At 36.4% G+C, this 25,989-nt stretch overlaps 1 protein-coding gene and 2 long non-coding RNA genes across 4 annotated transcripts; 1 reads left to right on the forward strand and 2 right to left on the reverse strand.

The window, feature by feature from the left end:
• Positions 1-199: 199 nt before the first annotated feature.
• Positions 200-2,122, reverse strand: LOC126718210 (uncharacterized). The gene is made up of 3 exons (XR_007652859.1): positions 1,985-2,122; positions 1,341-1,392; positions 200-500 (listed from the first exon to the last, which is right to left on the reverse strand). It is a non-coding gene; the product is annotated as an uncharacterized LOC126718210 (long non-coding RNA).
• Positions 2,123-8,935: 6,813 nt separating this feature from the next.
• Positions 8,936-10,899, reverse strand: LOC126719717 (uncharacterized). The gene is made up of 4 exons (XM_050422244.1): positions 10,707-10,899; positions 10,147-10,400; positions 9,874-10,056; positions 8,936-9,664 (listed from the first exon to the last, which is right to left on the reverse strand). The coding sequence occupies exons 1-4, from the start codon at positions 10,897-10,899 to the stop codon at positions 8,936-8,938; spliced, it is 1,359 nt and encodes a 452-aa protein (XP_050278201.1).
• An 8,897-nt stretch (positions 10,900-19,796) lies between these two features.
• LOC126718211 (uncharacterized) lies at positions 19,797-23,093 on the forward strand. 2 transcript variants are annotated; one of them, XR_007652861.1, is made up of 2 exons: positions 19,797-20,211; positions 20,877-23,093. It is a non-coding gene; the product is annotated as an uncharacterized LOC126718211 (long non-coding RNA). The 2 variants fall into 2 exon arrangements; XR_007652860.1 differs by having other exon boundaries at positions 20,966-23,093.
• Positions 23,094-25,989: the final 2,896 nt, after the last annotated feature.

The following is a 25,989-nucleotide window of genomic DNA, read 5'->3' on the forward strand; positions in this document are numbered from 1 at the left end:
GGTTGATGAAACATTGTATTTTTTTTTATAACTCTATTTTAGGTTAATATATTTTGGTGTTATATTTTTGAGTTCCCTAATACAAGTTATCATGCCCCAAACCCCAAATGGTCCAAAGCATGAGAAAGACGTCTCAAAGTACCTGTAGATTTTTCCTTTTTGACAATCCAACCCACATAAATCATATCAAGTACCAACATCAAGAATTATCATAATAATTCCATTGAATATACTCTTTAAATAAGTCAGAGCTCTAAGCAATAATTACAAGAACCACTAGCCACAAAATAATAGAGGTCTGAATAAATAATTACATATCATCAGCTTGTCCCATCAGTGGGAATAACGTCATAACCACTATAATATACAAAAAAATAAGTCAAGCCTATTTTAAGATGTACATCATCTAATATCTCCATTACAAAAGTTCATCCTCCATCAGTAGTTAGTCTAACTACTGTTATCCACCAAAAAGCTGTCTCAAAAGATTGTTGCTTACTCTGAAAAGTTTATAAAATAATGGGATGAGACAGAGCCCATTAAGTAACATATTTAATAGGGGTGGGGGAAATGCAAGTTCCATTTTCAATGATAGTATTATGATATGACAAGAATAATTGAATAATGAAATACAAAATTTCTCAAAGTAAATACCTTGAAACTATATACTAGAATCTATGAGCACCAATAATATAATTTCCAAAGGCATAATATTTAACATAAGATAAATTATCACAAATATACCACACTACCACATAGACCGGTCAGGGGATCCAATTCACAACTGGCATGATATTGTCCTCTCTGATATACAGACTCTTGGCCCCATGGACAACAGCCTCACCCATACCCTCAAGATTTTTCTCTCCCCCCATGGGCAGCAAAGAGAGCGTGTCAAATAGGACCTCTCTTGCATGTGGTCTCTTGGCCCCATAGGCAGCAGCCTCACCTACTCACAATTAAGGAACCTCTTCCCCCCATGGGTAGTAGGGAAGAACGTGTCGTCCAAAGTGAAAGGGCACTGACTTGGATTTGATTTCGTTATCACAAAGACTACGAAAACCAAATCGGGTGATCACCGGGAAATCACACATGGCATGGTGTTAAAACCACATAAGCTCACAGGTTATATTACTTTGAAACACATAGTTCATATCCAAGTAGTTTCAAAAAAACCTCAAATAATTTAACTTCTACAAAGTTTGTAAGGTTTTCAACTTCATTCTTGTCAAGAGATTTTCTATCAGTTCCATGGGTAGTTTCCAAAAGTGTGTCTAGCCCAAAAACATCATTTATGCAATATGTTTATTTTTCAAAAATTTCATTAAAAAGCTACTTACCTCGCAACCGCAAAAGCCTAATTCTCCAAGCTCCAAGGAGATTAGCTAGAACCTAAACAATATCAAGTAAACTATCACAATAAGAATAGAGCTTGAAATTGTATCTAAATACAATTTAGGAATTGCCAAATGAGCACTTAATTAGGCAAGCCTAGTATTTAACCTCATCAATAATAATATATCCCACTTCCAAAGTTTCTCATCAAATTGATTCACAAGGCATAAACTCCAATTTATAAAGTTGATCTCATTTAATATCATCTCCAACATTATGACTAGCTTCCCTAAAATTTACACTACATCATCAAAAGACCTATGAAAGAAAAATCAAAATATCCTCCAAGACAAGAAATTTTGGACATCAACTAACTCCAAATAAACCCAATGGCAATGGAAAAAAATTAGATTTACCAACCATCACATGTTATAACTCAAAACCCCTAAATTTTCCACCATAAATAAACCTTAGGTAGTCATCATTAGCACAAAACATATACCCACTCATCAATACAAAACCCATACATACAAACACATAAATATCACTGTTAATGCTCATAAATCACATGGGTATCATTATTAAAGTTTAGATAAAAATAACCTCAAGCAAAAGTGTAAAACCCACCAAAAAGATTAGAAAATTTTACCTCAAAAAAAGGATGTAAAGGTGTTTATGGGTTCACAAGAATTTTCCGGTGATCTTGCTAGAAAATGATGGTGGAAATGGTGGTGGTATTACCAATGAGAGGATATAAGAGTAGTGAGGAGTGTATGTGAGAAAACAAAAAAATGAAAAGAAAGGAAGAGTGAGCCGGCCAAAGAGTAAAGGGATGAGTGAAAATGAGTGGTGGGTAGTGGGGTTAGGTGGGGCACGTGTGGTCCACTAAAAATTTGACCTTACACTTTTTTTTTCTTTTTCTTTTCTTTTTCTTTTTTTTTACTGTCTGGGACGTTAAACAAGTAGTCTCTTCCCTCTTAAAACTTTGGTTTGATTTTTGTTTGAGTTAAAACTTAGCTATTTTGGAAGTGAAAATTTGAGTTTATATCAAAACATAATATTGGTTATGCATTTGAATGCATCTATCAATTATTTGATAAATATTAAAAAGTAATTTTGTTATGAGTTTCGATTATCATGGTAATCTCCTTTAAAAGAATGAGTAATTTGAGTAATTTATTTGAAACTTAAAAAATTTAGTTGTACAGAAAAAAAAAATGGAAAAACATAGCACACTATAACATAATTCCAAAGAATATGGACCAGCTCATAAATGAATAATATTAATCAAACACTACACCAAACAAATAGAATGATATATTGGTAGGGATAGAAAGATGAAAAATAATTTTAGAAATTGTTTAATTTTTATAGAAAACAAATTATCTTTAACAAATTTTAAAAGAAAAAAAAAATTATACATTATACTACAATTACTAAATAATTATCTATTCTCACGCATTGCATGGGTCTACAGCTGGTTAAGATTAATTTGAGAACTAATTTGATGTAGATTGAAGCTATAGTGTTAATGTCAAACTATTCCACAGAAGCTTGTCACTCGTGTTGGAATAACTTGAGTTTCTCACGAGGCTGCACTACTTTTGGTTTTTTTAGAAAGGAGTAATTAGATGAAAAATAGACTATTTTCTCCCATGTATTTGGATCAATGTCCCTAAATCCTACAAGAACCAAATTCTACATTTAGCATTACCAAAATTAGGAAGAAAAAGAAAACCCCCAATCATGTTTTGAGATTTTCTATTTCTTTGTGACACACAAACCCATCAAATTTTTGAGGCAGATCTATTATTATCTATTGCACTGCAAGATCTAATTGTTAACACATAATAAGAAACAATGTGCTAAACATAGTATTTATGACTATCAAAGCCAAACAAAAATTGAGAAAGGTCCCACATAAAAAAAAAAAAAAAAAAAAAAAAAAAAAAAAAAAAAAAAACTATTGAATTTAAATATATATATATATATATATATATATTGTAAGGTCGCAATTTGGGTCCCTAGCCCAAGCCCAAGTGATGGATAAACTTAGGCTCAAAAAGCCCAATACAATAAATTTGTAGAGAGTGGGTTGGAAAACTGAGCTTTAATAAGTTGGACAACAAGTAAAATGGATTCAGATGACAAAAAAAGGAAGATAGATTGATTTAAACTAAAGAAAATCATCATCAGCAAAGTCCAAGGAGATTAGTTCTTATATATTTCTCTCAAGTTGGATTACAGACTCAGTTCTTGACTGCTACAGTGTTTTTCTCTTAATTTCTCTATCCCCTTCTCTCAGGGTATCTCTTCCATTTTATATTATCTTCACCTTTCATCTCCACCTTTCACGTGCAGATTAGATTGTTGGTGTTGATTCTTGTCCCATCAGCATCTTCCTAAAGTCTTTGGGTAGTAGTTGTAAGGTTGAAAGTTACTTTTCAGGTATCACTTCATCATTAATGCGGCCAGAGAGTTAGCTGCAGAGCATTTAATGCGGTGGTAACAGCTTTCTCTTTAGATGTTTCATGACTTTCCCCTGTCCTATTCCTTCCTGATACTTATCCTCATCCATGGAATGATCCAGAACGTTTTCTCTTGATGGCAAACCATACCCTCCGACCTCGGCTTTTCTCATCTAAGGAGGGATTCTTCTTCAAACCACCTTTCTGGATGGTTTTAATCGGATTTCACTTCTTCAATTACTAACACGAATCCTCATGAAAGTATTTATCTGTCCTCGAATTGTTTAATGTCCTCGAATTGGGCCCCTAGCCTAATATATACATAAATATAGGCTCCTAGGCCTATCACCCCTACAATAGCCCCTCGAGATTCTTCTTTCTGGCTCCTCTAGAAGAAATGAGGATTTCGATGTAATGATAATTCCTTCGCGCCCATTTAACATCACCTCTGATGGTACAGATGCCTTTTTTAACTGCCCAAGGCCCACTCCTGACGCTTCGGCATATGAGACTTGCCCTCATTAAATTTTTACGACTCCATGTTCCCCACGTTCTACAGTGTGATGCGATCCAACGACTGAGGATTTTACTAGAACCTGGGTGAGAATTTTCTCGCTTATAACTTTCTTTTTGATATAAATACTGCCTGAATCAACCACTCATCTCATTTTAGCATTCATTTCACTTTAACGCTTATACATTGAACCTGCGAACTTATCCAACTTACTCGTGCCCTCTCAAATACCAAGAGCCTGTTCGAGAAGAATTTTCTTCTTTCTGTAAGTCTTCATAAACCTTTTCACTTTATTTTTTCACATACTTTTCTTTCCTTTACGTCATTTCCTCCTCAACTCCTCTTATTTCTCTCAATCTTCTTAGTTCCTCCAAACCTTCTTAGGAATGGATAGATTCGCCAATTTGGTAGACTCCAAGGAGGGAATAGAGAGTTTTAGAGCTCTGTACAGGATCCCGCCAGGAATGTTTATTAGGTATTGTAAGGAGGGAGAGTGGCATGAAAAAAGGCAAGAGGGAGAAGTGGTAATCCCAATGATTGCCTTTATAGACGGTGGGATGAGGATTCCCATGGGCACTGTCACCAAGGACTATCTTAGGGCTTATAGGTTAGCTCCCACCCAATGTGCCCCAAACATGTTCAGAATCTTAGGGAGTGTAGACGCCCTTAATGAAAAAATAAGTTTAGGGCTAACCCACCACGATGTCAACTGGATTTACAATCTCCACCATCTAAAGGGGCAGGGGTACTACCTAAAATCTAGGTACCCTAAGGTTAGGCTCATCTAGTGCCTCTCCGACTCCAACAAGGGCCTAAACAAGGACTTCTTGATCGTGTCAGGGGAATGGCACGATGGCATCCCCTACCCAACGAGAGAGGGGAAACTAGGTGGGGTCTTAGGTCTAAGTTAAATATTTGTATTTGAGTTTTCTTTTGGCTCGTTCTGCTTTTTGCTAACTATGTCTTTCTGTTTTTCCCCATGGTTTTGCAGAGAAGAACGCTGTTGTGCCTAACTTTAACCTTGTCAATCAAACAAGCCTAGATAAAATACTTAAGGCCGAGGTGTTTGTCCATAGTGACGGCTAGCTCAGAGCAGCATATCTCATTCTCAACTACACCCCTATATCCAAAAGCTACCAGGCGCCGAAGTGCGTCATCAAAGCTAAGGACCCTCGTCTACATTGGATAAGCGTAGCTGCCCCAAGTTTTCTTATCACTAGTCCGATCCTAGAAGGCACGCTCACCACCGATCCCATACCTGAAGGCATACCAAAGGTAGCCTTACCACCACAGTGTACAACCGGAGTGGTGACTTTTTCTCACCCTGCCATCATAGAAGAAGAAGAAAAAGAAGAAGAAGTAGTTGAAGTATCTAACTCCAAGGACGAGTTTGAAGTCTTCAATCAACCTTTGTCCCTAGAAGCTTCAACTGGTGACCTCGGCCATCCTTCCCCAGTCCAATCCAACTACAACCAAGAAGCTGCCAGCATTTTGGACGATATGGGAATACAACACAAACAGAGGTCCACTCTCCAAGAACTGCTAGAGTCCCAACCAAGGAGGGACGTGCTTGGGAAGGCAACCCAGACTAAGCTTCTCACTCCTCCACCTACCCAGCCCCTCTGACATGAACCTGTCGACCTCAAAAGGAAAAAGGAGCAGAAGGGTAAGGAGGTGGTGAAAGGAGGACAAACCCACCCTTCCTAAGAGGATGAGGCCCAAAGAGGGGCCAAATAAGCTAGGGTAGGGCAAAAGGGCGCCGACCAGAAGAGTGATTCTCAAGTCGCACCTCCATCCTAGACCCCCACCCCAATGTTGGATGGGGCTCCTCTACCCGCTAATGCCTCCATCAGGGATTTCTGAGGAAGGAAGGTTGGTTATGTGATCGATGCGGTGGAGCAGGCACTGCTACTCCCTAAAGATATGACCAATCTAAGGTCCCTAAGGAGGCACGAGGTTTTCCTTAGTCTAAAAAGGGACCTCGCAATGGTAAGTCTCTCCATTTTGTTTTTTTTTTTCTTTTTTTTTTACAAGTTTCCTCCCCTTTCTTCCTTTTACTATTTCTCTTTATTTACCTTTACCAGGTTTCTTTCCTCGGCAGGCCGTTCAAGCCACAATCCGGGCAAAGGAGATAACCAATTTTTGCCACTGCCAAATGAAGGAAGAAGAAAGGAGGCGCAATGCCGCTGTGGAGGCCTTCAATCTGGCTAAAAAAAGAATAAGTGAGATGAAGAATAAACTATTTGAGGTGGAGAGGGACAAAAAGAGCGCAGAGGCCGCCTTGGACAATGCTGAGAGGCAAGTTGAAGGCCAATGGGTGCTCCTTCGCAATGCCGAGGATCAGCTGGCCGCCTCCAAAGGACAGATCGCCGCTTTAAAGAAGAAATTGGAAAAGGCAGAGAAGGCAAGGGACCAAGTCGAGCAAGAAGGCTATGATGTGGGGGTAGCAGAGACCGAGGAGGCCCTCAGGGCCGAAGTCTCGGGGGTATGTAGAAACTACTGCCTTCAAGTGTGGAATGAGGCCCTCAACCAGGCTGGGGTTGAGGCCTCTTCTGCCCTTAGGAGAGCAGAGAGTGTATACTACCCTTCTGCTATCCGCGCACCTGGCCCAGCCAATTCCAAGGCTGACACCTCCTCCGAGGTGGCAGAACTTGGGAAGGGCAGCCCGGCCAAGACCCTTCCTTCTTCTAGCAGGCTGTCCGAAGAGGCTCAATAGTAGGGGGTTGTTGAAAAATAAGCTGATGCTAACAAGGAAGTGACCCCTGATGCCACCAAACCCCCAGTTGTTCCTCAAGATTCATCTAAAGAGAAAGGGGTGCCTTCTACAATGGAGATAATTCTAGCAACTCTCCCATTGCCTGCCTAGAGTGACCTTAAGAGCAAAGATTTAGGATCTTCAGAGGCAGCGCTCTCCCAAACTACCAAGGGTCCACCAAAAGAGAAAATTGTAATTAAGAAGAAGTAGTTTAGAATGTAGTTCTCTTTTTTTTCTTTTTTTTTTTCTTTTTTTTTAAACTAATGTCTTTATTTGCAAAGTTTGTAACGAAGTTAACCTTTTGTAACTAATTTTCCTTTTTCTAAGGCTTGATCTTAATGAAAATTGTAAGTCTTTCTTTCATACTTGTGACATTCATATTGATCCAAACATGACTTCTGTTTCAGTTAACACTTAACAAATGTGGTGATGAAGTATAACTCTGCTTATTAATTTGCATAAGTGGCAACATAGTTGTCACACATCATATGACCAGTATCAAGACATGCTAGATTTACTAAGTCCACCACCTCGGCAAAGTATGGCTTCAATTTTAAGAAAATACACATTGATGTAGTATACATACATGTTTAACTCTACTCAATCCTCCATTCATTAGTAGATTTAATGGACTAGAAGAGCAAGTAATTCTCAAACAGACATAGATATTCCTGCAAATGCTTCAAGTGATGCTTATAAGCATGTTACTAAAGTGAGGATCTCTGCCATTTAGAATGGCAGATTCTATTTGACATTCAAATAATCAACAGAAAGCACTAATTTACCTCAAGCATGTGGTCCGAGGATCCATGAAGGACAAAGGCTCTGTTTGATACTTAGCAGAATGATTAAAAGATATCAATTTACCCAAAGTATGTGGTCTGAAGAGTCAAGCATGACCAAGGTTTTGGTTGATACTTAGGAAAATGTTACGAAGTGTTATTTTACCCAAAGTAGATGGTCCGAGAAACTAGACATAACTAAGGTTTTTTTTAACACTTAGAAAAAGAGCTTAAAATATCAATTTACCCAAGGTTTGTGGTTCGAGGAGCCAAGCATGACTGATGTTCTGTTTGATACTTAGAAAAATAATAGAAAGTATCAATTTACCTAAATCTTGTGGTTTAAGGAGTCAGGCATAGCTAAGGTTCTGTTTAACACTTAGGTAGATATCAAGAAGTATTAATTTACCCAAAGCATGTGATCCGAGGAGCCAAGCATAGCTAAGGTTCTGTTTAATACTTAGATAGATGTCAGGAAGTATTAATTTACCCAAAGCATGTGGTCTGAGGAGCCAGGCATAGCTAATGTTCTGTTTAATACTCAGATAGATGTTGTGAAGTATTAATTTACCCAAAACTTGTGGTTCGAGGAGCCAGGTATAATTAAGGTTCTGTTTAATACTTAAATAGATGTTATGAAGTATTAATTTACCCAAAACATGTGGTTCGAGGATCCAGACATACCTAAGGTTCTGCTTAATACTTAGCAAAATAAATAAAAATATCAATTTACCCAAGGTATGTGATCAGATGAACTAGGCATGACTAAGGTTCTGTTTGATATTCAAACCAATAGTAGAACACATGACGCATAATATAATGAACCAAAATATGGTAAAGAAAGCTTTCATTAATAATAATACCTTCTCAAGTTGTTTACATTCTAGGGGCGGGGTACAACTTTTTCATCTAGATCTTTAAGATAATATGCACATATTCCAGTCACTGATGTGATACGATATGACCCTTCCCAGTTGGATCCCAATTTTCCCCATACTAGGTTCTTTACAGTTCCCAAAACCTTTCTAAAGACCAAGTCCCCAGGTGCTAGCGGCCTTAACTTTACATCTGAATCATACCCTTACTTGAGCTTGTGTTGGTAGTATGCCAGCTGAACTATAACATTTTCTCTTCGCTCTTCAATCAAATCTAAACTCTTCTCCAATAGCCCATCATTATTGCTCGGAGTAAAAGAGCTTGTTCTCAGCATTGGAAATCTTATTTTTAGAGGAATTACAGTCTCAGCCCCATAAGTCATCGAAAAAAGGGTCTCCCCAGTGGACCTTTGAGGTGTAGTCCGATATGTCCAAAGGACGTGTGGCAACTCTTCCATCCACTTTCCATTTGCGTCATCCAACCTCTTTTTCAGCCCACTCACTATGACCTTATTAACAACCTTGGCCTGTCCATTCTCCTGTGGATATGCGGGGGTGGAATATTTATTTGTTATGCCCAGGTCACAACAATATCTCCTGAAGGTTTTGCTATCAAATTGAAGACCATTGTCCGAGATGAGTGTACGAGGGATTCCAAACCGAGTGACAATATTTTTCCAAATAAATCTCTTGGCATCCATATCTCTGATATTTGCTAGTGGTTCAGCTTCGACCCATTTGATGAAATAATCTGTGCCGACCAGCAACCATCTCTTATTCCCTACTGCCTTAGGAAAAGGCCTTACAATATCCAAACCCCATTGAGCAAAAGGCCAAGAACTGGACAGGGGATTAAGGACTCCTCCAGGTTGATGAATGTTTGGAGTAAATTTTTGGAATTGATCGCACTTCTTCACATACTCTTGTACTTCCCTCTACATATTTAGCCACCAATATCCTTGAGAAGGGCCCTATGAGACAAAGATCTGCCCCCTGTATGATTTCCACAAATCCCTTCATGTAATTCTTCTAGGAGTAGCTCAACTGCTTCAGGGTGTATGCACAGCAGATATGGTCTAGAAAAATAGCGTTTATATAACTTTCGGTTCTTAGACAGCCAAAATCGAGGAGCCTTCCTCCGTACCTTGTCAGCCTCAGACTTACTCTCGAGCAAGACATTTTCCTTAAGGAATAGCATAATAGAGTCCATCCAGCTAGGACCTACCCTTATTTGATGAATATGAACCCCATCTCCCCCTACCTTAGTAGGTTTACACAAGTCTTCCACAAGGATTACCTGAGGTAAACTTTGTGCCGATGAGGTTGCCTACGTGACAAGAGAGTCAGCATGTGTATTTCTACTTCTAGGGATTTACGATAAATTAAAAGACCCAAATCTAGACTGTAAGTGTCTAACTTGGTTCAAATATTCCTGCATTTTAAGATCTCTGGCTTCCAACTCTCCCTGAACTTGGCCCACAACCAGCCTTGAATCAGAGAATATCTCCACTGCTTTTCCACCCATTTTCTGAACCATGTTCATCCCTACCAATAGAACTTCATACTCAGCCTCATTATTTGTGGCCGAGAATCCCAATCTCAAGAATTTCTCAATTATGATCCTCTTGGGAGATATCAGAACTAACCTCACTCCAGATCCCTTGTGGTATGCTACACCATCAACTTATACCTTCCAAGACAAAGGTTCTTGTAAGGAGATTGGGCCAACTGATTTTTCATCTATGTTCTGCTTCTTTAGTCCCTCTTCTAATAGAGTTTCAGCAAACTCGGCTACTAGATCAACGAGGACCTGACCCTTGACAGAGGTGCAAGGCATGTACTTGATATTAAAAGCCCCTAGGATCGTACCCTACTTTGCAATCCTCCCTATATAATCAGCACTCCGAAGTAGAAATCTAAGCATGAGTTGGGTTAGGACAACAACTATGTGTGACTGAGAGTAATGGGGGAGCTTACGCGTAGCATGCACCACTGCCAAAATAGTCTTCTCCATTGGTAGGTAGCGGACCTCAGTCTCATGTAGTGACTTGCTTACATAATAAACTGGCCTCTGTACACCACTATCAACCCGTACAAGCACCAGGCTTACTGCATGGGAAGCCACAACAATGTAAGCAAACAAAACCTTATCCACCTCGAGCCTGGACATAATGGGTGGCCGAGATAAGTATTCCTTTAACTGTTGGAAAGCCAAGGCACACTCATCGGTCCATTCAAATCCTGTCAACTTGTTCAACAATTAGAAGAAAGGTCTACACTTGTCTGCTGATCGAAAGATGAATCGATTTAGAGCAGCAGTCATCTCTATTAATTTCTGGACCTTTTTGGGATTCCGAGGTGGCTGTAAATTGTTGATTGCTTTAATCTGGTCAGGGTTGACTTCAATTCCGCAGTGTATAACCATGTACCCCAAGAACTTCCCTGATTCGACACCAAAAGAATACTTAGAAGCATTAAGTCGCAGCTTGTGTTTCCTCACGATCTCAAAGATATTCCCGAGGTCATTAACGTGCTCATATTCCAACTTACTCTTGACCACCATGTCGTCTATATAAATCTCAATGTTTTTCCCTAACTGTGGCTTAAACATCTTGGCCATCATCCTCTAATAAGTAGACCTTGCATTCTTCAGACCAAAGGGCATCACCTTGTAGTGGTAATTTCCAGTAGGAGTGACAAAAGCTGTTTTCTCTTGATCATCCAAGGCTAAAGGTATCTGATGGTACCCTTGAAAGGCATCCAAAAAGCTCATTCGAGGATGGCCTACAGTTGCGTCTACTAGCTGATCAATTCGAGGCATGGGGAAGGGGTCCTTTGGACAAGCTTTATTCAAATTTGTGAAGTCTACACATACCCGCCACTTCCCATTCTTCTTCTTTACTACCACTATATTAGCCAACCATTCAGGGTAGAATACTTCTTTAATAGCCTCAACCTGCTTAAGCTTGTTCACCTCCTCCTTGACAGCATTAGAATGCTCTTTAGATGAGCGCTTAGGTGGTTGTTTCCTAGGGAGGATAGTCAGGTTGACATTCAGATGATGGAAAATGAAGTTTGGATCCACCCCAGGAGCTTCATAGGCATGCCATGCGAACACATCAATATTCCTTCTTAGAAACACTAATAATTCTTCCTTCTCTCGAAGAGGCAACTGAGCTCCAATTTGAAAAAACTTCTCCAGATCACCGTCTATAGCAATTTCCTCCAACCTCTCACACTTTGCCTCTTCTGATGCTGCATCCGTAGATAGGACCGGGATCCTTGATTGTTATGAGCCCCCTTCAGCAGAGGCCGAGGACTCAGTTGCAGGCTAATGCATAATTGCAGCCACAAGGCACTGCCTAGCCATGGATTGACTCCCCACAAGCTTTTCAATCCGGTCCCCCAAGGGATACTTCACCTTCAAGTGTAGAATTGAAGAAATGGCTCTTAGGGCATGAAGTCATGGTCTGGCCACAATGGCTGTATATGGAGAATATGCATCCACCACAATGAAGTCCACTTCAACCACTTCTGAACCTGCCTACATGGGCAATCTAATTTGACCCCTTGGGACGACAACTTTCCCATCAAAACTCACCAAAAGTGAATCATAAGCTGTCAGATCCTCAGGCTTTAAGTTCGACCCTCTGTACAAGTCAAGGTACATAATCTCTACACCACTGCCCTGGCCTACCATTACCCTCTTCACACCATACCCTCCTATTCTGAGGGTGACCACCAAAGCATCATCATGTGGCTAGATGATTCCAATCTTGTCTTCATCCGAAAAACTCAGCGCCAGTCGGATCTCCACTCTAGCCCTCTTCACCTCAAAATTAGAGTCCTTGGCGGGTAGCCGAGCTACAGACATCACCCTGGAAGGATGAGAACCAGTTCTCCCAGGTATAGTAAAGATGACATTAATTGTGCCCAAAGGTGGCCTTGAAAGAGCGCTCCCCTGAGCCCCTGACCTTGCTTGGTCTCCTTGCTTGTTGGGCTGATACAAAAACTACTATAACCTTCCCTCTCTGACCAATTGCTTTAGATGGTTTCACAGAGTTTTGTAGTCCTCGGTGGTATGCCCTCACTTCTGGTGATATTGGCAATGAAGACTTTAGTTGTGCCTCATAGAGTCTCCTCCCATTTTATTTGGCCATTTGAAGTATGGCTTATTTTTAATCTTCTCCAGGACTTGATGTACTAGCTCTCGGAATACCGTGTTTACCACTTGAGGAGCCGTAGACCTAGATTTCCTAGCAAAATCCTTTCAGGGCTTGCTATTGTTGTATCTGTCCGACCTGAAATACCTTATCTCCTAAGGGATAACCTTACCCTTCCCCTTACCTTGCTGTTGGTCTTCCTCGACCCGCTTATACTCATTAATGCGATCCATAAGCCAACGCACACTCCTTACCGACTTCTTAGCCAAGGATTTTCTCAAATCATGCTTAGTAGGCAGGTCGACCTTGAAGATCCTTATAGCCACATCATCAAAATCCCTATCAATCTCATTAAACATCTCCTAGTATCTGTCCAAGTACGTTTTCAAGGTCTCACATTCTCACATGGACATGGATAATAGAGAATCTAAGGGCTGAGGAACCTTATTGCACGTAATAAAACGAGACCCAAACGCTTAGGTGAGCTCCTTAAAGGAGTTAATAGAACCTGCACCTAAACCTTCAAACCACTTCATTGCTACAAGTCTCAAGCTGGATAGGAATACCTTGCACATCAAGGTCTCATTCTTAGAGTGTACAGTCATTCTCTGGTTGAGGTGACTTACGTGCTCCACAAGGTCTGTATGACCATTGTACATGGTAAACGTGGGCTGAGTGAATCGCTGAGGAAGTTTCCCTCCCTCAATCTTGCATGTGAAAGATGATTTGAAAATTTGGTTGAGCGCTCTGCTCATCGCATCATTCCCCAAGCCTTTGGAAGATGAGCTCATGTTTCTACGTTCATGGTGTAGTCCTCATCATACAAGAAAGACTCACTGGGGAGAGTCCTCGATCTGGGCCTGTAACTGCCATCTTCTTCCTCACTGGAAGAAAAAACAGACCTTGAGGGAGATTTTCTTCGTCGTTCACGGCGTAACTTCCTCCGCAAATGATCAATCTCTAGCTGTATGTTTCTAGCATTCTCCTCATGAGAGATGTGGCTGTCACCTCGAGACTGGCTCCTAGTATGGGTAGTGTGCACACTTCCCTCCCGGTCCCTTCTTTGTTCAAGATCACGGAAGTGATCCTGACGTTGAGACCCCGTAGATTCTACCTGGTATAGACCTAAACCTACCATCGTTGAACGTTAGACTCAGTATAACACCAGAAATCCCCACAGACAGTGCCAATTGTAAGGTCGCAATTTGGGTCCCTAGCCCAAGTGATGGATGAACTTAGGCCCAAAAAGTCCAATATAATGAATTTGTAGAGATTGGGTTGGAAAACTAGACTTTAATGAGTTGGACAACAAATAAAATGGATTCAGATGACAAGAAAAGGAAGATAGATTGATTTAAACTAAAGAAAATCGTCCTCGGCAAAGTCCGAGAAGATCAGTTCTTATATATTTCTCTCAAGTTGGATTACAGACTCAGTTCTTGACTGCTACAGTGTTTTTTTTCTTAATTTCTCGATCCCCTTTTCTTAGGGTATCTCTTCCATTTCATACTATCTTCACCTTCCATCTCCACCCTCCATGTGCAGATCAGATTGTTGATGTTGATTCTTGTCCCATCAGCACCTTCCTGAAATCTTTGAGAAGTAGTTTTAAGGCTGAAAGTTACTGTTCAGGTATCACTTCATAATTAATGCAGCCAGAGAATTAGTTGCAGAGCATTTAATGTGGTGGTAACAGCTTTCCCTTTAGATGTTTCATGACTTTCCCCTATCCTAGTCCTTCCTGATACTTATCCTCATCCATGGAATGATACAGAACGTTACTCTTAATGGCAAATCATACCCTCTAACCTCGGCTTTGCTCAACCAAGGAAGGATTCTTCCTCGGACCACCATTCTAGATGACTTTAATCGGATTTCACTTCTTCAATTACTAACACGGATCCTCATGAAAGTATTTATCCATCCTCGAATTGGGCCCCTGGCCCAATATATACATAAATACGAGCTCCTGGGCCTATCACCCCTACATATATATATATATATATATATATATGAAAGTAGTAGTTGGAATAAAACTATAGCGTATACTCTATTATTGTTTCAAAACTATCGAAGGTAAATACATCAAACTTTGGTTTACTTTTCTTCTTTTGTACCCATAGAGTTAAACAAATGTTAAATGTAAGAAAACTAAAATGTCAGAGATAAACAAATTGAATGGGTAAAATAAAAATATAAAATAAAAATTTTACAACACGAATATGAAGTAAGGAGTTGTTGTAGAGATTTCTAATCCTTGAAAACTCTTCTCATAATCATAAAATCAAATACTAGCCACCCATTGCTCTAAAGTGATCACATTGTCGGCAAGCCACATAAAAGCATATCAGCCATAAACTTTAGAAATCCAATGGAAAATTTGAAGTTGGGGAAAATTAAAGAAAAAATAAGAAGGGAAAGGACTTTCCAAATCTTATGCCACTTTGGCAACTTTTGTAGAGGTAGAGAAAGAGCAATTGGAAATTTAGTGTTTAAAATAACTTAGTTAATTGTAAGAGTGGCAATTGAAGGGTTTGAATTTCAAAAAAGCCAATCAGTTTTGACGGGGAAAAGGAAGAGTTGAGAATTGGAAGAGGGCTGAAGTAATGGTGGGTTGAACTTAATGAGTTAGAGAATGTGTAAAGTTGCACTATTTATTTATATATTAATATTGTTTAAAAAATAAAGTAAAAATGTGACATGGCCAATTATGTAGCTCAACTAGAGTGTAGCAACAATAAAAGCAAATGAGCCAACAAGTACTAATCCAATGGGCACCCTTTATCCTTGCAAGTGTGTGTTAGAGCCTTAGAAGGTAAGGTCGATTATTTAAGATCCATTTGATGCATGTGTAACTTGCCCATCTATATAATATTTAAAAGTTGAAGCATAACATTAATATTATTACGTTCCTATTAAGCCATTTCTCAAAAAAAAAAAAAAAAAAAAAACGTTCCTTTTAAGCCACATTATTGGTTACGTTACCCTTTTTTTATTTATTGATTTGTTCCTCTAATTTTTTTATAATATTAAATATATTAACCATCCAAGATATTTTCAGAAAAAAAAAAATGTCCAAGATGAATGAGTAAAATCAATTTGTTAATATATTTAAGATTATAAAAAAATTAGAGGAACAAATCAACTTAAAAAAATGGTGATGTGCCCGATGATTCGGTCTGTTTAATCTAGTTTCATTCAATTTGGTCCATTATATTATATTTGAAGTAATATCCATTCATTGACACTCCATTTGGACAGTTAAAATAGTAATTCCCTACAAATTAAAACAATAAGGGTGAAATTGTCAAGATGATCGAATCGACTAATGGTACAATTGAGTTGATCCTGTGGGAATCCATAAGGAAGTTTGATAATACTTAATTTCATATCTTAGATAAAATCTGTCCACACCCAATATAGGTCTACTCACTAATCACTCTCGGCTTCTTATAAATCATGACAAATATAATTATAATTTTTTATTATATTATATGGTGATGTGGCCGATCATTCGATCCAGTTTGATCTAGTTAGGTGCAATTCCATCAAATTTGGTTCATTATATTATTTGAAGTCATATTCATTTATTGGCAACCCATTTTGGACATTGAAAATAGTAATTCCCAAAAACACTTCGTATATAATAAAATAATATTATCCAAGTCATACTATGTAATAATAAAATAATATTATATTCTTATATATTCTTTTTAATTATTTATAATGCAATAGAATAATATTTAACAATTAAAGAGGAAAAAAAAAACGTAAAAAATTTATCAAGCTAAAGCAAAGATGCAATAAAAAAAATCCACCAAAAAATTGAGAGAGAGAGAGAGAGAAATAACCTTTTTTGTGAGGTAAAATTATGCATAGGATAGGAGAGAAAATGATAAATTTATATTAAGAGGATGAGAATAAGAAGAAACAAATTAAAGGAAGATCGAGAGAAAGAAAAAGAGTGATATTAAAGTAGAGAGTAGTGGGAAGATAAAAAGGGTAAAGGGAATGAGAAATGTTGGAAAAAGTAAAAATGTTAAAAAATAATTGAGTACAATTTTTTGAGGTCAAATTTTATTTATTTAAATTTAAGTAAAATATCATATGTTTTGTAGGGACACGATTCTCAAACGGCCCAACAATGACGTTGGGCTCGCACGTGGAGGATCCCTCACAATAAGATTTGTAGAGAGTGGGCTTGAAAGGCTAGTATTTGGTCACAGGGCGTTGGTCCAAACCGGACTTTAGGAAACTCAGATAAGAAAAGGCTTCAGATAAGAAAAGGCTTCAGCCTGGATATCCAAGCCTTACTGCTTTGTAACTTGAGGGATTGGACTCCTCGGATCATGTCCGAGGAGCACTAATGTCTTTCTCCGGTTACCCGACGGTGGGTTTTTCGTGGTGGTTTGCGTATATTATCCGGGCATTCTCATTCCTGGAGTTTTTCCCAGGAAGTCAGATGGGGACCTCTACTTCGTTACCTTATGTTTCCTTTTATATTATCCCACGTTTGCTGTCCTTCGTCCACGTGTAGGGTTAATTTTTCCAGGACTGATATTTGTCCCGTCAGTCTAATCCCGCAATTGTTGGGGATGGTTGATAAAGCTGAAGAATACTGCTATGTTAGGTGCGGAGCCTTATCTAGGAAGGGTAATATGGGTAAATCTCCCAAGATATTTTAGATCTCCCCATGGATTTTTCTTATAGCTCTTTTTTACCCCTCTTCCTAAGGTAGCTTTGGGTCTGCCGAGGACTAAACTGTCCTCAGCTGCATCTCTGGGCCACCTTCAGCCTTATATTTTCAAGCTTGGGCCATAATACTTGGGCCATAATCTTTTTCGGCTTGGGCCTGTGGACTTCCCATGAGCAAGCGGGTCTGGCCCATAAATTACCGGGCCCCACATGTTTAATTTTTAAAAATAAAAAAGGAGAGAAAATATAAATAATTAAATGGTTTGAGTTGGGTATGAATTTGGGTAAGATTAACAGGTCTAAGTCTAAATTTATTAGGACTATATTTGAGTATAAAATTTTGTGGACTATAGCAGTTGATACTGCTAATCCATAACTGAAAGAAAAATCAAACAAGAAATGAGTGTCCTATAACTAAAAGAAAATTTTAAAGATTTTTTTTTTTTTTTTTTTTTTTTTTAGAGTTTTAATCTATAACTCCTGATGATAGCTCTTTTATTATCAAACCAAGATACCAGTCGGTTTTTGGTGTAAGTAGGGATTGAACCCCAAATTTCTTATTCTAAAGAAATTATAATAAAACGACACACATATAAGTCAGCTTGAGTTATATTTAGGGTGTGTTTGAATATCGCTTATTTTGCTGAAACTGAAAAATTATTATTGAAAGTACTGTAAATAAATATAAAAGTTAGTTGAAATAATACAGTGAGACTCATGAATAGTGCAAAAAAGTGTAGTGAAGCCCATGAATAGTAGCAAAAATAAGCTGAATAGTGAAATAATTTTAATTTTTAATCCTAACTCAAACGCACACTTAGGGTCTGTTTGGGATCCGATTATTTTGCTGAAACTGAAAACTTTTTACTGAAAGTATTGTAGATAAAGATAAAAGTTTGGTGAAATGGTATAGTGATACTTATAAATAGTACCAAAAAGTGTAGTGGGACCCATAAATAGTAGCAAAAATAAGCTAAATAGTAAAATAAGTTGGCAAATTTCATCCATACCAAATGCACAATTAGTGTAGTTTTTTTTTTTTTTTTTTTTTTTTTTTTTTTGTAATTATTAGGGGTGACAAAATCAACCAAAACCTACTAATTCACCCAAATTCTCCAGAAATTATAAGATCCTCATGGTGGACAAGTGATGTGGTTCATCATTTTATTAAAAGACTCCTACTTATTTAAAATTGCTGAGTCAATTTTTTTTAAAAAAACAGAAACTGATTAGTGACTTGGCAATTTTAAACAAGTGTGAAAGTTTTAGTGAAATGGTGGACAAATGACGTAGTCTACCATGAGGACGATATAATTTCTCCAAATTCTCCTACTCTAATAAACCCAAACCTACCTAATTATTAATTGAGTTTAATGAACATTAAGCCAATTAGAGCATTCGCATCAAAAAATACTACTCTATTCTATTTTACCATTCTAAAAAGTCACTTTATCAATTATACAATACCATTTTTCAATACACCTAACATTTACTCATTAAAATAATATATTTTCACAATAAAATATAATTTTTGTTTTTTTGTTTTTTCCCAATTTTCTCCTCCACACGCGTGTACCTTCCATAATCCTCCACCATCATCCATATCAACTCAACTTCTCCACACAACAACTCCATCATCCATATCAACCTAGATCGGCGAAACAAAAAAGAAAAAAAAAAAAAAAAAAAAACCATCATGCTGATCACAACGCCACAGCCACCACAACGCTGATCACATATACCAACTAACCCAAAAAAAAAAAAAAAAAAACCTTTAACACCCACATCAATCACAATGCCACAGCCACCATAGCTCCACCGATCTTCAGCACGCCAATCTCCACCACGCCGATCTCCACTGTTGTCAACACTCACGCCGATCTCCACCGTCGTCAAAACCCACACCCACATCAGTCACAATCCCACCACCACTAGAGAGAGAGATAGAGAAACCCACAATCACCAGAGAGAGAGAGAGAGAGAGAGAGAGAGAGAGAGATTTCGGGGTTAAAAAAAGAGGAGAGAGAGTATTAAATATTATTATTTAAGTTTAGAATTGTGTTATAGTATAATTCTAAAGGTAGAATTGTACTGTAGCACAATTCCAAAAATTTTTATAATAATTTTCTTTTACAATCTAGATGTTGAGATCTTTTGGGTTTAAAATGCCAAACTCACCTTACATTTGGCATTTGCAATGCCCAGGGCGGATGCTCATAAGACCAAGTGAACTTAAATAAAAATTGGGCTTCAACTGAAAACACAATTGGACCCAGGTAACCCAAAAAAAACCCAATTTTCAGCCCAGCCCTCTCACCCATTCTCATTTCTCAGCCCTCGACTCTCTCTCCCTCAGCCCCTTTTCGTTTCTCTCTCTTCAAGAATTTAGGGATTAGGGTTTTCGAATCTGATGCCTGTGATTTTCCTTCGCTTTCTTTCATTTTCTCACCTGCCAAACACATGTTAATTACTATTATTAAGAGGGTCTGTGAAGGAGTTTTCATTAATTCCCACTCTGAGTCTAACCTAAAGTGATTTTCTTTTACTTTCTCAGCTGCCAAACAAATCTAATTTTCTCTCTCACTCACTTTTTCAGACCGTGTTGTCTCTTGCCTTTGTTTCAAGTAAGTGTCTTTCAAAAATTGGCTCTTTCTCAATATGTAATTCTTCATTGTGTAGCTCTAGTGTTTGATGATTTACTTCTGTGATTTTTTCCTCTTTTACCTTTTTGTGTTCTGTAGAAATTGCCTTTTGGGTTCTGTTATTCTTTCCTATTTTTTTTTTGTGTGAATTTGATTTGTATATATTTATAATGGTTAGAATTAGCTTGGTGTGTGGGAAATATCTTTTACAAGCTAATTTTCAATTGGATATTGCTGGGAATTAAAGTAGTTATTTGAACACACATAAGGGTAGAAAGCTGGTTGATTGTTCATTTTGTACAATTTGAATATGTTTGCATCTCAGAGTTCCCTTATTTTTTCTGCAATATCTCAAATGCTAGTTCTAGTGTGTTCTACCTTTTCCTTTATCCTGTGATTCTCATATTTCTAAGCATTTTTAAAATTTTTAGGGTCCAGAAAATTTAATACCTGCCATATGAAGTTGAGAACAACTTATGAAAAGGTATAGAGTCTTCTAAGCTAAGATTATGTAGGCATTGAAATGAGTGTTGAGTATCAACATGGATATAATGTCTAACAAGGAAATTTGGAACAATTAAGATGTTATGGTGCATTCATATAAGTAGGAGGTCTTTAACTATAATGAGCAAGAAATTTTCTTGTAGATGTTCAACAATGCTAACAAGAAAACTGCTAGTGTTATAGGCCTTCATATCTGTCCTAAAAGATTACATCCATAATCTGGGAAGTGCAGGATGTGACAAATATAGAGGCAAATGTATCAGCAATAATCGCAGCAAACTAGGGGGTTAAAAAAAGAAGCACACAGCAGTGGATTATCAGATTTGCAGTTCTTTTTTCATGTTAAAAATCAGAAAGTCTTCGGATATGAAGATCATTGCTTCTTTATAAATGCAAGGCCTTTCATTTTAGTATATTATTGACTCTCCAAAAATCCTTTATAAATGAATTAATTTATGATATATATATATATATATATATTTTTTTTTTTCTGTAACGCAACAATTTAAGTTGATTGAAGCTAATTGCTATCATAGCAAGGGAAAGCTTGATTTTGTGTGAAGTTAATTGATATCCTCAAGGCATTTTGACAAGAAAATGCAGCATGTGAAACATAAGAGTTTGAAATTCCTTTTTGTTCCCAGGGTGGTCTATAAATATTTATTTAAAATTATCAAAAAAGAAAAGCAAAGATGACCTGTTTCAAATTCTGTATAATATTTGTTAATTGGTCACCCAGCCTTTTGTATCCCATAACAATTAACAATATAATATTGTTCCTCCTTTAACTAAACATGCATTGTTATATGGAAATGATAATGATCCTATCCATGTCTGTGTATTGATATGATGGACATGAGTTCATTTGTATGATCTTTGACATGCTAGTTTTAACCTCAGCTCAAGTCTAATCATTTGAATGGTTCAACATGCTGAATTTTTGTTGTTGTAACACTTCATTGGTCATGTCAGTTAGTATATTGTCCATGTCATTATTGGTGTTGCAGTAACTAAGAGGTGGAATTTTGAACAATGGCAATGGTATAAATACATGTGATTTCTAGTTAGATGTGCTGCTGTTAAACAGGTGATAGACGAATCTGCAAAGTTTGACATTCTTCTAAAGGTCAAGAGGGGAAGCAAATAAGAGAAGTTTAAAGTGGAAGTTAATGAAGGTAGCTTCCACTTGAATCAGATGGAACTTCACAGAGTCCTAATTTCATTGTTCAGTGGGTATACCGATGGTGTTATCAGAGCGTGGGGCATTGGTTGCTACCAGTAAAGCTTCAGAAATTTGATATGCATTTCTGTTTTGAGCTATGTTGCATGGACACTAACACGGGTATGGATACGATACGGGTACGGGTACGGGGGTACAGTAATTTTTGAAAAACAAGGGTACAACACGTCTAGGATACGGCAATTAATTAATTAATAAATATATTTAGGTATATTTTTAGACAAAATATGTTTATTTTAGGATTTAAATTAAGTAATAACAGCAAATAAGTACAATAACACTACAAAAATGTTGTCTAAAATACAATTTTTGTTCCATTACTAAATTACTAAACCCATAAGATAGATAAAACCAAATAATAAATAAATAAATAAACAAACCTATAAAATAAGTAACTATTATATTAAAAAAAAAAAAAAAAAAAAAAAAAAAAAACCCAAAGAAAGAGAGTCGAAAGACCAAAAGGTAGAGAACCCAAAATTTGCAGGGAGAGAAATGACGGAGGGAGAGAGAAGGAGGTTTGAGGTCGTCAGAGGCTGGAGGGGATTGGTTATTGACGATCTACTCCAAGAAGGCACAATGCATAGTTTAGATTAGAGAGAGAAACAGTAGAGGGAGAGAAAAGGAGCTTTGGGGTCGCTAGAGGGGGTTTGGTTGTCATCGAGAAGGCACACCACACGGATCAGATTAGAGAGCTGAGGGAAAGAGAGAGATCAGATCAGAGAACTGAGGAAAAGAGAAAGGCATTGGTCCAAATCCTGTTCTCTCTCTCTCTCTCTCTCTCTCTCTCTCTCCTCTTTTATTTTTTAATTTTTCAATTTATTTTTTAATTTTTTAATTTTTAATTTTTATTTTTTTTATTATTATTTTTTTTTTAGTTTTGCCGTGTCTAGGACATTTTGGCATGTTGCAATTGTGTCAGCAATGTACCCAGATTTTTTTCAAAAAAAAAAAAAAAAAAAAAAGGAAGAAGAAGAAGAAGAAGAAGAAGAAGAGAGGATATGCCTTGGGTATGGACTTTAGATGTCATACTAGTACTCGTGTCGAACATGGGTACTTGGCCAAAATCGTTGTGTCTTTGCAACATAGGTTTTGAGAGCAAACAAGTTACTCTTGATAATTTGGCTGTTTGAAAGATTTAGGATTTTCTTGGTCTAGTTTTTTATTTTTATGTTGTACAAGGTTTTGAGGTCAATGATGTTTTGGTTTAATTTTTTATATTAGATACTAGTCTCTAACTCGTGCACTGCATCGGAAAGCCTATTGAGCATAAAATTTTTTCTTAAAACAATTCTTTGTTTCTTTTCTTTGATTGCAAATTAGAATTTCAATCTAAGCATTCCTACCCTAAATCTGTAACATTAAATTAAAAGTTACTATGGCTTTTAAGTGGAGTTTGTAGTGTGTTTTTGTGTTAGAACTCGTTTCTTTCTCCCTTGTGAGTGTTTGTTTCTAAAAAAAAAAAATCTAATACATGCAATTACTAAATGGAAATATTAATTAAACAAAAACTTTAATAAATAAACATGTTAAAATAATTGAGTGATTTTTGATTTGAGAGTTCTATCTAGAAGGTGCGTACGCATCACATACCCAGTGTAAACACCTTTTGTAAACCTCAAGCAAATTAGGTTAGAAATGGCTTTTAGGGTTAGTTCTTAGGTCACATTTGGGTTTGAGCTTGGTTATGTTAGGCCACCTTAAGGTTTATTGGCTCATTGAGTTCCATATACGATGTTAATCATTTTGAAATTGAGTTAATTTCTCGTCATTGGGATCGAGAACCTCAGATATAAGCAGTGACAGAGTCAGGTTTTTAATTTAGAGGGGGCAAGATTAAAAAATAATAAAAAAGGGCCTAAAATTATTAATCGATATTAATAATAAAATTATAAACAACAATAATTGTCATACAAAATCTATTAAAATTTAAATAATTGTAAAATAAATAAACAATTGTAAAACATTCATGACGATCAATCATCAAAGTAAGAGATTAATTTATATACATCAAGTTTAGACATTTAATTTGATTCCTCAAAATAAATTTTAACTTTTCTTTCTCTATTCTTCTAATTATTTAAAATTTGGATTTATGATAAAAATCAAATTTTGAAACTATGAAAATGCAAGAAATGAAAGAGAAATAAATAATGAATCCTTTACAGCTTTAGTGCCATACAAGAAGATATTATTGTTATTATTATTATTATGTGTAAAGTTTGAGTTCCACATGGTTAAACTGAAATGAAAGGAAAGAAATTTGGATAAATAAGAAGAAAATTATTGAAATTGGTCAAAAGTCTAAACAGATTTGGTGGTAGTGGCATTTATTTTGTGTTAGGCTCATTGTTTAAAGTGGGAGAAGTTGTTTGAGTAATACCACAAAATCTTACAATATTTTTACAATAAATTAAAATATTAGCATATCATTAGTCAAAATAAAAAATATATATATCTATTTTGAGATGCATCTTAACTAAAAATAAGAGTGTTGTGAAAATATTGTGAAAATTTGTTGCATTTTAAAACTTTCTCAAATAAAAATTTGTATTTTATTATATATTTATTTTATGTTAGGGGTATGGTTTACTTTATGGAAAAATATTGACTTTTTTGGGAGGAGTCAAAATGAAATGAGGTGTCTATACACGTGATATGCAAAAAAGTGTGTGTGTGTATATATATACATACATATACACGGCCAATAAATCAAAATGTAAGTTAAGGGATATATTCATTCCTTAATAATAGTTTATAATATCTTGTGCATTATTAGAAAAGTAGGTTAGAAATTGAAAATTATTCTTTTAAGTTTTAAACAAATTTTCTTAAACCCTTTCTTTTTTCTCTCTACAATCCAAAACACCAAAAATTTATCTAAAATAATAATAAAACTCAACAACTACGATTCCAAACCAAAGTGTAAAGAAATTTACTTAAACACCTTTTATGTGATATTAAGAATCTGTTTGGATAGAATTTATTTTGCTGAAACTTAAAATTAAAAACTGAAAACACTGTAGTAAAATAAATTTTAAATGTGTGAATAGTGTCGTAGGACCTATTTTTAATAAAAAAGTTACTGAAAAGTGAAGTTTGTGGGTCTCACGAACAGTGCACGGGACCCACTAATGTGCTAAAAAGTCAAAAAATTTGGTTACTGTTCATGCACAATGCATGAACAGTAGCCGTTTCAACTAAATTTTGTCTTTGAAACGCGTGGGAAAAAAAAATGGAGCAAAACGCAAATGCCATATTAATCTCTATCCAAACCACACCTAAGACCAACTTTACCAATAAAAATTAAAAAAAAAAAAAAAATGATAGCTGGAATAAGAGACAATAAGAAAGAATTGGGAAAAAAAATCATTTCTATTATCGCCTATTTATGTGGATTCATGAGAGAGAGAGAGAGAGAGAGAGAGAGAAGATCGTGATTTAAGCTCTATTTTGAAAGTTTATTTTTTGTCAATTTATTTTACTATTCAGTTTATTTTTGTTACTATTTATGGGTCTTACTACATTTTTTTGTACTATTTATGAGTTTTATTATACTATTTCAGTTAATTTTTACCCTTATATATAGTATTTTCAGCAAAAAAATTTTAATTTCAGTAAAATCAACGGATTCTAAATAGACCCTTAGACCGTAAAAAAGTGAGATCCAAAAATGAAATGATTCCCTCCTAATTCTTCCATTTTCAGGTTGTTAGACAGAGAATAAAAAAAAAAAAAAAATTTTATTAACATTGTTAATGATAGTGCTCTAAATTTATTGAATATTCAAGTTATAGTATGACTTATGAGGTAGTTAGTCAAATTTTTTACCAAAATTACTAGTTTAACTAGCTTAAAAGGAAGTTTTCAAAAAAATAAAACTAGCTTAAAAAGAATGCTATTACCGACATGATTAAAAGTTCGTGGATTGAAAGAGGTTTAGTGGAAAAGAATGCTCTTGCCGACATGAATAAGTTAGTGGATTGAAAGAGGCGTGCCCACAAAAGGATAATGAT

This window comes from Quercus robur, chromosome 3 (assembly GCF_932294415.1).
Source record: "Quercus robur chromosome 3, dhQueRobu3.1, whole genome shotgun sequence".
Classification (NCBI taxonomy): domain Eukaryota; kingdom Viridiplantae; phylum Streptophyta; class Magnoliopsida; order Fagales; family Fagaceae; genus Quercus; species Quercus robur.

Excerpts from the sequence above, each read along its gene's own strand:
- LOC126719717 (XM_050422244.1), bottom strand. The coding sequence starts at position 10,899 with ATGTCCAGGCTCGAGGTGGATAAGGTTTTGTTTGCTTACATTGTTGTG. Across the intron at positions 10,057-10,146 it reads TGCAGGAATATTTGAACCAA|GCAACCTCATCGGCACAAAG; the intron begins GTTAGACACTTA and ends CTTGTCACGTAG. Across the intron at positions 9,665-9,873 it reads GTAAGTCTGAGGCTGACAAG|AGGGAAGTACAAGAGTATGT; the intron begins GTACGGAGGAAG and ends CTAAATATGTAG.